The sequence below is a fragment of the Toxorhynchites rutilus genome, chromosome 3, assembly GCF_029784135.1.
Source record: "Toxorhynchites rutilus septentrionalis strain SRP chromosome 3, ASM2978413v1, whole genome shotgun sequence".
In the NCBI taxonomy this organism is placed as follows: Eukaryota; Metazoa; Arthropoda; class Insecta; order Diptera; family Culicidae; genus Toxorhynchites; species Toxorhynchites rutilus.
This window is the reverse complement of record NC_073746.1, coordinates 55310874-55326263: the sequence shown is the minus strand read 5'-3', so window position 1 is coordinate 55326263 and position 15390 is coordinate 55310874. Positions and strand designations below refer to the sequence as shown.

The following is a 15390-nucleotide window of genomic DNA, read 5'->3' as shown; positions in this document are numbered from 1 at the left end:
CAACTAGTCGATGTGGACTAGTTAATTGGACTTTTACAAATATATATTCGTCTGTTCACCACTACCAGGATGTTTTGGTTGTACTAAGTTCTGGCAATGATTTGGGGAAAGAAACATGCCCAAGAAGATATCGTCATATAAGTTTCCCTTTTATTCTCACGAAATTGTCTGGTAAACATCATCAGAATGCGCGCAGAAAACACGAATCGCAAAAAAGGACGCTTCGAATTTAGTCAATCGCGATAACTGTCACGTGGCGTCTAAGTTGGACAACAAAAGAGAAGCACGTCGCACAGAAACCATGCGTCTGCTTTCGGCTGGGGCAGCAATGGGACAAGATGAAAACAAAAGTGTTTTCAGAACATGATCATGATAAACAGCACACTTTATTCATTTACCTAGCAGTGTCAGGTAAGAGTGAGCAACACGAATGATTGAAGCTGTAAACAAAATCGACGATTGTAAAAAAACTATGCACCGTGATGAATATTTTTATAGCAACATCAAACTAGTGTTATTTTAAGTGATTTATTAAAAAGACAATTTCAAAATTTTATTCATATAGATTCCGCACAAACGACCAACCGCACAAGTCTAAGTCGTTTCACAAAGCGATTAGTTTCGAATTTTGTAATCATTGAACACTGAAGCATATCCATACACTATACTCCAACAGACTTAACCCTTCTTTACATAATGATGGAAATTTACATCATAACATTGAATGTCCAAAAATTATATAAAAGAACAAGTACACTTTAAGTTGGTCGTGTCTGGACCTTGATTTATTTCACCAATGTAGAAAAAATCATGCAAAGAAGGGTTAAGGCTGGAGAAGATAAATGCTATTAATCAATGGTTAGGCGTCGTACACAAATTACGTAACGCTAAAAATCCGGACAGTGGAGCTGTCGCATGTCAAGATATAAATAAAAACAAAAATCGCTCTCTCGGTAGCCATGTGGTCGTAGTTTTGTGCGTTTAGAATTTTTCGGAATTTCTAGTGAAATTTAGTTTATTTGACCTGATATTTCAGACAAATCAACAGTTTGTACAACTGTTCACATATTATAAGAGAGATGGACAGGTATTTTGTTCAATATTCCCCCTATATATTTTTTAGGTAACTTTATAGTCTAGACAAGCTCTCCTCATTCGTATAGGTACCTAAAAATTTGGATCGGATTTGCATGGGCATTGTCTACTTTCCGTTGGTTTCTCTCTTTTTTGATAGTAATGAAATACGTTCAAAATATAGCAGAAATGTGATCTTCTTTTGAATTTTTGTATAAGATTCCATTGCTTATCTCAGATAATTTGTCCACTTGTAAAAATTTATCTGCATCACGAGGCGAACTTTGTACATGAGAAGTGCAGATTTTCAGCGTGTTTACGCCATTATCTGGGGTTTTGCGCTTGACTTTCTTTTCGTCTTTATAGAATGCTTCGCACTTTGTATTTCCTTTCCATTGCGCCGTTGCGTGTGCTCCCGATGATTGAGAAACCGGGTTCTTTTTCACCTGGCTATCATAGAGTTGTGAGTGTCCTGGAATGTTGAAATGCCATGACATATTGGTGTGTGTAACCAGACTACAATAATTGACATCAGATGGAAGTCTCTCTGTTGTACTAATATACTAGATGTATTTTGTTAGGAGAACATCCATTGCTGAGATAAAAGCGAAGCCGCGACGTTGTTTGCTGTGTCAATTGCATGCAAAGAAGTTCAAGGTTACACGTTCGCGAGACAGCCAATCTCATCACTCATGATTTGTGCTTTGTTTAACGATTACGACGTGAATGACCGACACTACATAGGGCTTTTCTAGCGTTGACATTCTAATATTCTGTTCTGAGACTCAACCAAGGGACTTTGTTTTGTCCGCTACTAACCAGATCCAGGAGTACATTCTTTCTTTTCATTTATTTATTCATTTATTTTTTATCATCTTCTTATATCAAAAAAGGTCAAAAAACATTATTTCTTGGATTTAAATACACGTTTTCTAATTGACTTGAAATGACTAGATTAGCTTAATAATTTCTCCTAATTTGTGTGAACATGGTTTGAATAGAGGTTTTTATAACAAACTAGCTGACCCGGTAAACTTCGTCCCGCCCAAAATTTGTTTTATTTGTTATCAATACCTTCAAACCTCCACGTTTTCTTACTAAGCGCAAGTTCAAGAGTCCAATCGCAGAACCGTTCATTGATTGATCTTCTAATCGACCCCGTTGAATTTACCTTTTACTAAAAAAATCCTAGTACTTCTACCAAAACTCAACATTATAATATCAGATGATTTTCAGACACAATTCTCGTTCAAGATTTTTCAACCACTTGCAAATAACATGTTTCTCAGTTACATGGAATAAATGTTTAATACAGAAAATATGATAGATTAAAGACAGACCCCTCTCCACTTCTCTCCTTAGAGAGGAGGCAGGAGTGTCCTCCCTTAGAGAGGGGGGGGGGGGTGTAGAGTGTCTAACCACCATAGAAACATTTATTGCACCCTAAAACCTTAACATGCAAAATCTGGTTTCGTTTGCTTGAATAATTCTCAAGTAATGCAGAAATTTGTGTTATATTTGTATGGCAGCCCCCCCTAAGAGAGGGGGAGGAGTATCTATCCACCGTAAAAACATTTATTGCACTCTAAAACCTTCACATGCCAAATCTGGTTTCGTTTGTTGAATAATTCTCGAGCAATGTTGAAATTTGTGTTTCATTTCTATGGCAGCCCCTCCTTAGAGAGGGGGTGGAGTATCTAACCACCATAGAAACATTTATTGCACCCTAAAATCTCCACATACCTAATTTGGTTGCATTTGCTTAAATAATTCTCGAGTAATGTAGAAATTTGTGTTTTATTTGTATGGCAGCCCCCTTTTAGAGAGAGGGGAGGGGTCTCAAACTTTAATGAAAACCTTCCCCGGCCCCAAAAAACCCCTACATACCAATTTTCATGTCGATCGGTTCAGTAGTTTCCGAGTCCATAAGAATCAGACAGACAGACAGACAGAAATCCATTTTGATATATATTGATGTGCATAGTCAATTTTTTCGAATTTTTCTAATAATCTCAAATATTTTCCAAAGTAATCTATCATTTTAATTTGGGTGAAATAAACTTGCAAAATATATGGATGGCGTAGATCTGATCAGTCGTTCTCCCGTGATGATATTTTACACGTACGTGGGAAAATTCTTTTTTTTATATATAAAGATATGCAGTCAATTTTTTCGAATTTTTCTAATCATCTCAAATATTTTCCGAAGCAATCTATCATTGTAATTTGGGTGAAGATAAACTCGCAAAATATATGGATGGCGTAGATTTGATCAGCCGTTCTCCCGTGATGATATTTTACACGTACGTGGGAAAATCCTTCTTTTACATATAAAGATATGCAGTCAATTTTTTCGAATTTTTCTAATCATCTCAAATATTTTCCAAAGTACTCACAAAACTCACAAAATATATGGACGACGTAGATCTGATCAGCCGTTCTCCCGTGATGATGAGTTATACGTACGTGGGAAAAAGTCTCTTTTATATATAAAGATAGCTCAGACATTATTAACCATAGAGCTGAACTAAACTATCATACAAACGTCACACTGATGGGGAATTGTTAGTTGGGTTGTTTGTCAGCTGTAGAATAGATCGCCACAATAATTGTTGATTTTGATCTTCCAGCAGCCATTCCATACCAAACCGCCAAATGCCAAAACTAATCCGTGATTTGTTCACTGTAACTAAATTGCTATCTCTTCAACCTTCGCTGTAAATTCGTCCTAAATATCTATCGGTTATGTGCATTCAACGCATAACATTAGTCTCGAGATTCTGGCAAAAATAGTGCCATTTTAGAACCATTTCTGGGGACCGTCCCTTCAGAATGAGATATTTAAGAAGCTGTGACTATCTCCGAAGTCTCTAGAACCAGTCCTTTTTTCTGCAAATGATCGCCGAATGTGGTTAACTACTCTTCAAGTGGCAACTAAGACTGAGCGTTGGCTTAGCCTTAAGGTAGTATTCTGGACTAGAAATTAAAAAAAGAAAAAAAAAATTATATTTTTCTAGTTTAAGCATTCAAGAATACATCCTAGAAAGGACTTATCGAAAATTCTATTTTTTATCGAGTTAGAGCCATTTCAGTGATGCGGTATCTAACCTGGTACGGCTGTAACAATGAAATTGAAACGCGTTTTTCTCGAAACTAGTTTTTTCAAACTGACGTACACGATATCTCAAGTTCTACTGAACCTATTCAAAAAATCGGGCAACATAAGAAAAAACGTTTTAAACCGTATTGTGTTTTTCAAACGGCCACCAATTTGTCAAAAAAGATGTTTTTGACTTGTCCGAGGTTCATGCCATATCGCCACTTTTACTGATTCAGAATCTGTTCCATTCTTTTTGTTTTAAATAACCAGAAGGGCTGGAATCGTGTTCGCCATGGCACAACTTTTTTTTGAACCCTCTCATTTCACCAGCTCTTAAATTGGAATATTTTATTTCGATATTTTTTATAAAGGTTTTCAATATTAAATTAAATTTTTGGGTAACATTTCTTAACAGTACATTTAAATGTTATTTTTTTCTAAATATGTTATTTACTTTCCAACAGTTACGCAATGTTACGGTTATAAGGTGTCTGAAGAATGATTAACTGTGCTACTTGGTGCTGAATCTAAAACCACTTCTAATATACAATGCTTCCTAAATCTATATAAGGTAAATGATTTTGGTTTGCCCAGTCGAAAATATGATCATGGTTTGCCCACTTTTTTGAATGCTCTAATTCAGCGCTCCTGTGTCAGATAAGGTATTCGAATGTTTCAAAACATATGAATAAAATTGTCTTTTTCATGATTTACAGTAGTTTTATAGTATATTTTTACGGAATCACATGTTTTACAGGATTATAAAATACACCTTGTATTTGTGTCAATGCGCCCTCATTCGCGCTAACTTTTAATCGATAACCAGATGATTATTTGGCACGTATTCAGACCTTTTCTGGATTATAACACTTACAAATATTGTAAACATCATGCTCGCACACCATTTGTATCAGATTTACATAGCTGAACCATTAAACCATTCTAAAACCGGACAAACCATGATCATTTTTTAGACAAATCATGATCAGAGGTGGTCAAACCATGATCATAATTCTTCTTTAAGGAAAATCGTTAGAAAACATAAAAATCGTATCCATTATGTGTGATTGTCATGAAGAAAAATCGATTTGCATGCCATACTCTGCCATACAAATGAAACACAAATTTCTGCATTACTCGAGAATTAATCAAGCAAATGAAACCAAATTTAGTATGTGGAGGTTTTAGGGTGCAATAAATGTTTCTATGGTGGTTAGACTCTCCACCCCCTCTCTAAATGGGGGCTGCCATATACATGAAATACAAATTTATGCATTACTCGAGAACTAATCAAGCAAATGAAACCAGATAAGGCATATTGAGGTTTTAAGGTGCAATAAATGTTTCTATGGTGGTTAGATACTCCACCCCTCTCTCTTAGTTTGGGGGGGGGGGGTTTGTGCTGGCTCTGCGATACAAATGAAACACAAATTTCTGCATTTCTCGAGAATTAATCAAGCAAATAAAGCCAAATTGGACATATGGAGGTTTAAGGATGCAATGAATGTTTTTACGTTGGTTAGATTATCCTCCCTCCTCTCTTAGGAGGGGCTGCCATACAAATGAAACACAAATTTCTGCATTACTCGAGAATTAATCAAGCAAATGAAACCAAATTCTGCATGTGAAGGTTTTAGGGTGGAATAAATGTTTCTATGGTGGTTAGACTCTCCACCCTCTTCTCTAAGGGGGGTAAGGAGGGTGGTGATTGCCATGCAAATGAAACACAAATTTCTGCATTACTCGAGGATTATTCAAGCAAATGGAACCAATTTTTGCATGTGGAGGTTTTAGGGTGCAATAAAATGGATAATATGGAATGGAGAGGGGGTCCCATAAAAATATTACACATATTTCAACCAAAAATATTCCAACCAAGCATGACAATTGAAAATTTTCGGAAAACTCTGAAGGAAAAAGGGAAAATTCGGATAATTAAATTCCCATATGTTCTTCAATTACATAGTGACAAGTGCTGTTAGTTCAATTGATGTTTGCGCTAGCGAAATTTTGATCTTTGTTCGAAACTGGAAACGGATTTTAATGTGATGAAACGCACTCCTATATCTTCTTCTATCTATACCAATAAAAAAGTATCGCCGAATGTGTTGATAAGAGCAGAACTCGAGGAAGAAATTGTCCGATTTACGGCTGTCTTTATTCTATCATATTTTCTGTATAAAACATTTATTCCATGTAACGGAGAAACATGTTATTTGCAAGTGATTGAAAAATCTTGAACGTGAATTGTGTCTGAAAATAATCTGATATTATAATGATGAGTTTTGGTAGAAATACTAGGAATTTTACAGTAAAAGGTAAATTCAACGGGGTCGATTAGAAGATCAATCAATGAACAGTTCTGCGATTGCACCCATGAACTTAGTAGTAACTCATAGTAAGCTCATAGTAAGAAAACGTGAATATTTGAAGGTATTGATAGCAAAAAACAAATTTTTGCGGGTCAGCTAGTGGCTAAATAAAAATCAATTACCCGTCATATGGAGATCCAACAAGAAAGCTTGGATAACTAAAGCTTGAGAATTGGTTCAAAAATCACTTTTGTACAGAAGTGAAAAAATATTTGCGAGGCAACGTCAATTATGACATAAGGGAGCCCTACTTTGGAAGGTCGAAAAATAACGGATTTTCGGATGTTGGAATTGAAGTTGAATGTTGGGACATTTTGGTGATTGGTTAAGGTACATTCGAAGATGTATTTTTCTATTTTTTGGGTGTCAATGTAGTGATAATTCTACTGTTGGCAGTTGGACGCGTGAATGCTGTTTCTAAATCTGGTGGTATGTTTTTCTCAGGATCTAGTGGTCCGATCTGGTTGAAATTGGTATGTAAAAATGTTTACCAATCACCAAAATATTCCAACACTCAATTTTAATTCCAAAAGCTGGAAAAAAATCACGAAAATCCGTTACTTTTCGACTTTCCAGAGTACGATCCCCCCTCAAGCAACGAAGATTTGCTAATTTTGAATAATGCATCAGGGCATCCTACTAATTTATCCGAACTACCTGAAGATGTCATGATTGAATACCTTCCGAAAAATACAACAGCTCTGACCCAACCATTGGATCAGGGTGCAATAGCCACTTTTAAGGCATATTACCAACGCCGAACTTTCCGACAACTTATAAGGGAAAACGATGGTAAACCTTCAATTAAAACATTTTGGAAAAATTATAACATCAAGGCTGTAGGCCGCATCAGTGAATCGTGGAAGGAATTAAAATTAACAACAATGAACCATGTTTGGCCAGAATGTGTAAAAAGTACTGATGCAGAAGTTAATTTCCTTCCTGAAATTAGGCAAAACATTTTGAACTAGCACATGATCTCGGCTTTGAAGGTTTGAACGAACTATGTGCTTGATCTACTTGAAGCTGATAGGAAACTCCTTTCACTTGAGGAACTCATTCAGTTGCAAACAGAACCGGCATTTGATGAATAGACAGGGCCTGTTGTATCCAAACAGCTAACATCAAATAATTTGTCGAAAACTTTTTCCTATTTCGAATAAGGAATGAGCATCCTCATAACGTCCCGACGTCGAACGTAGCGCTACAGTTTCTCGTTGAATTAACTAAGCCATTAGCTGTTATAAATCACTGAAGAACGAAATAGATGGCCAACAACGTTGGACATTTTTTTTAAGCCGGGCCCATCCTTACCAGCGAATAAAAAAAAAAGTAAAAAAAAATACTTTTTAAGTTAAACGGTTTCATTGTGATAAAACAGATAATGTACTGAAAGCTTGATCACACCTCTTTTTTTTAATCTAAGGCATTGATGAGACTAAAATAAAATCGTAGGGCATATGTTGAAACTATTAACTATTAATAACGTAAATCCAACGTGCCCCACGATTTTATTTTAGTTTTAGTTAAAAACATTCCACAATTTTTTAAAATGTTTGATTTTTACCTATTTTTTCGGAATGTTTTCATGATGTATTGTATTCTATTAGTCGAATCATTTCATTTGATACTGATTATGATGGGATTGCAAAAAAAAATACATAGTCGACCATTTTGTCCCGGCGTGCTTTCTGGAATTTATGTTGTTCATAATGTAGTTTGTTCTCCATTCATTTAATTTCACATTAACATTCATTAAATTCACATTAACATTATTTTAAACTAATGTGAAACCAGTCATTTTCTAGCGGCGACCAAAATGGATTTTCCAGGAGAATACTTAGTATTATAATGACAGCAGAGATAAAGGTGTGTTCCAAATTTCAGATCAATTAGTGGAAAGGAACGGGGTCAAATTTTTACTAATGTGGGTCAACCCTACAGACACACGAACATGCATACAAACAGGTCAAGTTGAGTGAAACCGTTTAAAAAAGTAATTGGCTATTTTGTTACAGCGGCCATCTTGGATTTAGATTTTCCACAAATAGCTGTGTTTAACTCAGCCGTATGGCACCCGCCATGTTTTTGGTGCCAACATCTCAAACATCAAAAGTATTCGTTTTCTTCAAAACAGCGATCCGCGTTGACGGCAATGAGGTTCGTTTACTATTCTAGGGGAGCGTCAAAGAATAGCTAATTTTCAGTCGGAATGAACGTTTTCAAAATTAAAATTATGAATGAAAATTAGCTTTTCCATATCAAATTAGTATTCTATTTAAATTAAAAACATTTTTGTTTGCAGGTGGTGAAAAAGTTTCTTAGGAAAATTGTTTATGAAGACAACTTTATATAATAAGGAAAAAAAAAATCAGTAACAATGTTGGAATTGTATAACTATATGGTTGAATGAAAGTCAGAAATAAGTGTTTCAAATAATTCAATAATATGAAGTGAAAATTTTCATTCAAATTTTAAAATTTATAAACCGGCTTCGTGTCTTTCGATCTGATAGAAATTAAACTAACGAGTTTGGGACCCAAATTATGGCCTTAATTTGAAGTCGCCGCCAGACGTCGATACTATTTTTCTGTCAGCGCGAATTACCAATTTACCACCATCTGACATATCGTGATGTCGATGATGAACTTTTACAGCAGAGGGATAGTGAGATATGTGGTGATGGTAGGTAGAGTGAGATAGCGAAAATCGTGCCATACACCTGGTTTTACTGGTCAAGCCCCTTCATTTGGTACCCATATTTGCTGGGTTTTGAGAAAATATGTGTTCCGTCATTCATGAATATCTGTGTTCTACTAAACAAGCCCTTTCATTTGATACCCATATTGATGAGGATCTCGAAAAAAAAATATCTCCATTTTATGGCGTTATGGTGGTTATGGTTATTTTGGATTCGCATTCCTCGTGAATAGCTGTGTTCTACTATTCTAGCCCTTTCATTTGATACCCATATTGATGGGGTTTTGGAAAACCCCACATTGATGAGGTTTTGAGAAAGTATGTAATCCGGCATTTTGTAGCGGCCGCCATCTTGGATTTTTAAAATCATGAAATACGCAGTGTTATTATTACTGCAGAGATAAAGGTGTGTTCCAAATTTCAGATCAATCGATCAACAGGAAGGTGGTCAAATTTCTATTAATGTGGTAAAGCGCTACAGACAAACATGTAACAAACATACAAACATACGAATTACAGGACAAGCTTGTTATTATTTTATGTACAAACTAGCTGACCCGGCAAACGTTTTTCTGTCATATAAATTATTTCTAGTGAATATTTTGGCAGGTAAATAAAAATAACTAATGTATTGTAAGTGTGTTTAAAAGTTTTAACGATCTATAAAATTAATCTATTGTGTTCGATTAAAGACAGATTCCACGTGTATATCGAGCAGATACGAAGAGGTTTGACCGTGTATTGCATTGGACCGTGGGAAAATGGTCCTCCCGAACCCGAGTGTGATGACGGTCTATTCTTTGATGAAGATCGAACGGCTTATGTGGTCGAGGTTGCGTTACTTTCTGTGTATTAGAGATAGGAAAGTGCGTTACGTAGAGGGGGGGAGGGGGTCCAAAATCCGGATTTTTAGCGTTACGTAATTTGTGCACGACGCCTAAGCTGTAAATGTATTTTAGGACGAAAACCATTGGTATAATTTTTAAAAATTGCCCAATTTTCCAATCTTTAGTTTTAATCATCTGTTAGGTTCTGTTGAGTTAGAAATGAAAATTTGTTAAAGTTGCTGTTGGATGTTTCCAACGTTTGGTTTATTTATTTATTTTGGCTTGACGTCTTTATAATATTCACTGATTCACAATCTTGTTGTGTATCGTTCGTTGCTTGGTGTTTTAGTGGTGCGGCTTGCAAGGCCTGTGACCAACCCCACTATCTCGCTGGAGGACCATCGTGATACTGTTGCTTTACGTCCCGAGTACCACCAGGACTGGGCAAAGACACATATAGCGGCGTCAATTCGCTTAGAGGAGCTGTTTCCGGGTTTTTGTGGCTTTTCTTGGGGAATGGCAATGCCCAATTGCTCATCCCACCACACCCTAGACAGTTCCCCTTTACCAATGCAAGCCAGAAAAACGATCTATGAAGACAGAATTTCTGACCCGAACGTGAATCGAACCCGGAGCCCCCATCTTGGCAATCGCAACGCTTACCACTAGGCCATGGGGACCACACGCGTTTGGTACGATATGGATTAATTGAAAACAACGGATCATTAGCTCCGTGAAGATCTAGCAGTTTTGCTTTAGAAATGAACAAATTTAAAGAAAAAAGTCATTTTAATTACAGAATTTTTATTAGCAATTTCAAAACCAGTGTCTTTATTGGCGTCTTGTTGTGTCCATCATCGATGTTGAAATGTGTCGAAACACATTCGTAGTAATTGTACAGAATAATTTATTACGTTCTTCAGTAGAAGAAAAGCACGATGATTGGAGAAATATTATACAGAAGAGTAGCTCATTCAGTCCAACGGTGGCAGCAATTCGGATTAGTACACACATAATACAGTCTCATTTCCTCTTCAGCTCGTCGTGTTTGTGCCTGGAAAAAGACTGCTTCCCGATGAGTGCACTTGGGACAAGCATGTTCCTCCGTTCGGGGTAGTGTTGGATCCGATATTACGTCTGGCACAATATGCGTTAACTCGCTATAAAAGAAGGAAAAACACCACAGTTACACACTATACTCAAAACAAATATAATTTTCGACTTACTCAATTTCGTGCATAATTTTGTTCACGTAGATGCAGTTGGAATCGGCTTCTTGTTTGTAATCACAATTTCGGCACGCGTACAGCAGGATTTTGTTTTCTTTATCCTCTTTCGGGTACAACATATTATTGCTGCAAAAGAGGCCGGTTAATAGTGCATTGATAGTTTTCGATTTCATCCAAACTTACCATTCTTGACAAAAACGGATACCAACAAACCCTGGTCCATCGTCGTGGGCAGCAGCGTCATAAGCCATGGTGAATCTCTTTCGGAAAGGTAATCTTATTTGCAATTAACAAACTGTAGCAACATCTAGAATTATTTCTGTTTATATATGTTTTGACAGCAGGTAGTTTGCAGGGGTGGGTAGTAGCTAGCGCGTTGGTCCCTACACTGGAGAAATAGTTTAGTAAAAGCAGCTACCAAATCTTTAATAGCAAAAACATTGGTAAAATATACACATTTTTTGTAAAAATTACTAAAATTGCGTAAAAAAGATGTGAGACGCAATGAATGTTCCTACCAGGAATTCGTATATTTTACTTCATACCATTAGTAAGTTTGTTTTTATTGTCATACGAGAATTTTTGATGTTGTATATAGCATAAGTTATTATAATGTATTCTAAGTATGTAGAATTAAACGCAATCAAATACAATTTTTTAAATTAAAAATAATTATTAAAAAATATTGTCATTATCCCTGATGATTACCTCTCACAAATATGAAGCAAAATTTTCACTGTTATTGCACCAATGTTGGACCAACAATTTGTAGTTTGTTTGACATATGTGCCTACCATTCTTTTTTTGTAACATGTACCAATGATTAGTAGGGTAGAAAATGACTAGAGAATTGGTAACATTTACAAAAAAAATTTGTTATATTTACTAAATTTTCCTCTCAGTGTATCAAGGCGCCTAGAAGTATATCCCAAGGCGCGTAGAAGTATATGCTAAGGTGGGCCAACTTGCTAAAAGCACTCTTCAGCCATCTTGGAAGTCTACTGCGCTTTGTTTGTAAACAAAACACAATACGCTAGTGCCGAAGCTCGCTCCTGATCAGTCTGTCTCTTTTACGCCTCAAGCAAATAATTCCCCTTCTGCTTTCTTCCGTACTGTTTTTATAAACCACTCCCCTAACCAACTTATTGACGAAACGGCCTCACCTTAGGATATACTTCTAGGCACATTGGTCCCTATATTCTATACCCGAGTAAAAATAGTTCACGTTATTTCCTACCCTCTTCCGTACCTGGCGAGATGTAGGATATAATACTTATGACAGACATACTGCTGTACTATCGTTGTACTTCGAAAATTGTATGTCTGTCACCATGTACAGCGCTAGAATCATGCAAACATCTCGGTACAATCGCTGTATCTGCACCGACCTGTTTCACCGTTGTACATGGCTACAGCTGTACTGTGCGCAGTGCCATAGACGGTTAGTGGTGGTACAATAAACAAACTGAATCAAAACACTTGGAAAATATTCTTTTCATTGACTTTCTCTTGAGTTAATAACTCATATTGGAAACTGGTTTGTTGTGTTTGATAGTTTGGACGCTATATAAAACCCTTTTTCATTGAAATATGTTGTAAAAATAGGTCAAAATCTGAATTTCAGCTTGACATGCGATACAATGTACAACCAAAGTATGTGTGTCATGCTACCGTGGTACCTGTACAACGCTGTACACGTATAATGCTAGTACAGCTGTATGTCTGTCCATGATATAAAGTGGCAAGATTCATGGGTTAGGCCAGTCGCAAATTGAGACGCGTGTAGCTTGGCGCGATATTGCGCCTGTTTTTGTGGCTAATGAAAACAGATAGAACGGCGCAAATTGACGAGGAGACGCGAGATGGTGCAGCGCTCGTGAGGCACGACTCACGTGACGCTGTGGCTGAACCACAGTTTCTCGTGCTTGTCGTGCCGGCTATGGTGGTTGTGTTGGTGGACAACCATATAGCGCCGTGAGTCTGGTTGTATGGTTATGCCGGTCGGGTGGTTGTAATAGTAAATAAATGTATCGCGAAACTCTATGTAAATCAAACATTATATGCGAGTGGCACGGCATTTGCACCAAACTGCGACTCAATATGCGCACCGCCACGCTTCGTTTGTGATACATATGAGTCGTGTTTGCCGTCTCGTGTTCGCTTAAGAGCGCTATTCGCTTCTCAATTTGCGCCTAGCCTTATGATTGTCCTGGGTCGTGCGAAGTCAATAAAATTTCATTTTCAAGCGCTTTTTGCTTGAAAAATAAATTTCTTGTACCTTTTTCCCCATGCTGTCTTTTTCCCGCATGCTGTCAGAAGCTTCTCCTAAAAAAAGCAAAGGTTTTCGTGACTCGGGTTTTGTTTATTAACCTTTGACCGAACCAGAGTTGAAATAAATGTTGCAATTTGCGTAATTCGTTCAGAATAATAAAAACCGAATATTTGGCGAGAAGTAAAACTGAGACATCATTAAGTTTATGTATGTTTAGGAGTCAATTTTATTGAAGTTTCAGTATCTGACAAAATGTCAGTTGGGCTCTTATGATTTGAATCGCTAGCGTTAATTGATGAAGAAATGTAGTTTGTTCGTTTTTATTGAGTCGATTATGTTCATCTTTAATAACAATACTTTCTTTATGTAGTGGAATACTATAAGAAAAGTAACACTTTTTCCCCTCCTGATTATTGGATCTCTTTTGACATTTCTATTGGATTCTTCTTTACAACCAATTTGATATTCTATCCACATGACCCATGTTGTGTCAAGCTTTTATTGGGGGGTCTCCGTAGCCACATTGGTTGCGCGTTCGCTTAGTAAGCGATCGACCGTGAGTTCAAAACTCAGGGCCCTCATTGACCATCTTTGTGTTGTTATAGAATAGCTACGTCTACGCAACAATCATCAGCGATGGAGATCGATCCACGGTCGAACTAAGATCGATTCATCCATACAACTGCTCTGCTCTGCCAGACACATCGGGCTACTGTTCTATAAATAACTCAACAATGATCAATCAACTGTCTCCGCTGTTCGGTGGTCCAACTGGATAATGGAAGAACAGAAAGAATAGTCTTACGCCTAAATGGCTACTGTGTGAATGTACCATATGTAATGGTATAGAAGGAATACTGGCGAATGGCAACTGTGTAATGTGCTAATTATAGATATGATAACCATGTGACATGTACACGATTAAAATTCGGCTCTGTTACAGCTAAAAATGCTAATGAGCCTTAAATAAATAAATGGGATAAAAAAAACAGGTTTTATTGAGATGTCCTTATTACAATTCCATTTTACTTCTCGCCAAATGTTAGGTTTTCTATTTCTGAACATTAGAATGATATTATTTGAACTTTCTTCTTTCTTTCATGAAAACAATTTAAAAATACGAATAACAAAAACTCCAACATTTATTTCATTCGAGTTATTTCAAAACAAAAAAACAGGTTCAATGTTAATATAAAAATGAACATACTTTGGCTGTTGCTCTTTATTTTTCTTTAATTTTCCAAAGTTTCTCCGTATTTACTCTGTGCTGTATCAACGATACAATGAAAAAAGAAACGCTTCAAATCGAATATTTCGAATAATCGTTTCCTATGATTTCGTCTTTCAACTGCCTGTATCGGAACAGTGTCTTAGAATATCAACACATATTCACGAGTAACGAATATGATTTTATTTCAGTGTAAATAACTTTTTTCAGCTCGAAACACTCTGCCATCATTATATTGATGACAATAACAAACGAATTTATTTTGTTCATATCGCTGATGCACGAACACATTTGCTATTATGAATGAATGCGGCATTGAGTGGGGTTCACACATTCGCTGTTATTTATACTTTGAATATCAAAAGCAACAAATTGATATTCATCACATTTGAAACGATATTCGTCCTGGCATTGATTTTGAGTCAAAATTTAAAAATAAATAAATTGGTCAGGCAAGACCATTTAGAGAACAAAAACGCCAGAGTTCGATGAAACGAACTTTGCAAGAAATCGCGCAGAATTTTGTTTGGCCAGACGGTAATAACGGCATCGCGAGCGCCGTATTGCAATTGAATAACAATTGCTTCT

The 15390-nt window shown here is 36.5% G+C and overlaps 1 protein-coding gene across 1 annotated transcript; it reads right to left on the bottom strand.

Annotated features, from left to right (window-relative positions):
- Positions 1–10857: 10857 nt before the first annotated feature.
- Positions 10858–11644, bottom strand: LOC129778572 (DNA-directed RNA polymerase II subunit RPB9). The gene is made up of 3 exons (XM_055785542.1): positions 11486–11644; positions 11300–11428; positions 10858–11233 (listed from the first exon to the last, which is right to left on the bottom strand). The coding sequence occupies exons 1-3, from the start codon at positions 11551–11553 to the stop codon at positions 11044–11046; spliced, it is 387 nt and encodes a 128-aa protein (XP_055641517.1). The 5' UTR covers positions 11554–11644; the 3' UTR covers positions 10858–11043.
- Between the last annotated feature and the right edge of the window lie 3746 nt (positions 11645–15390).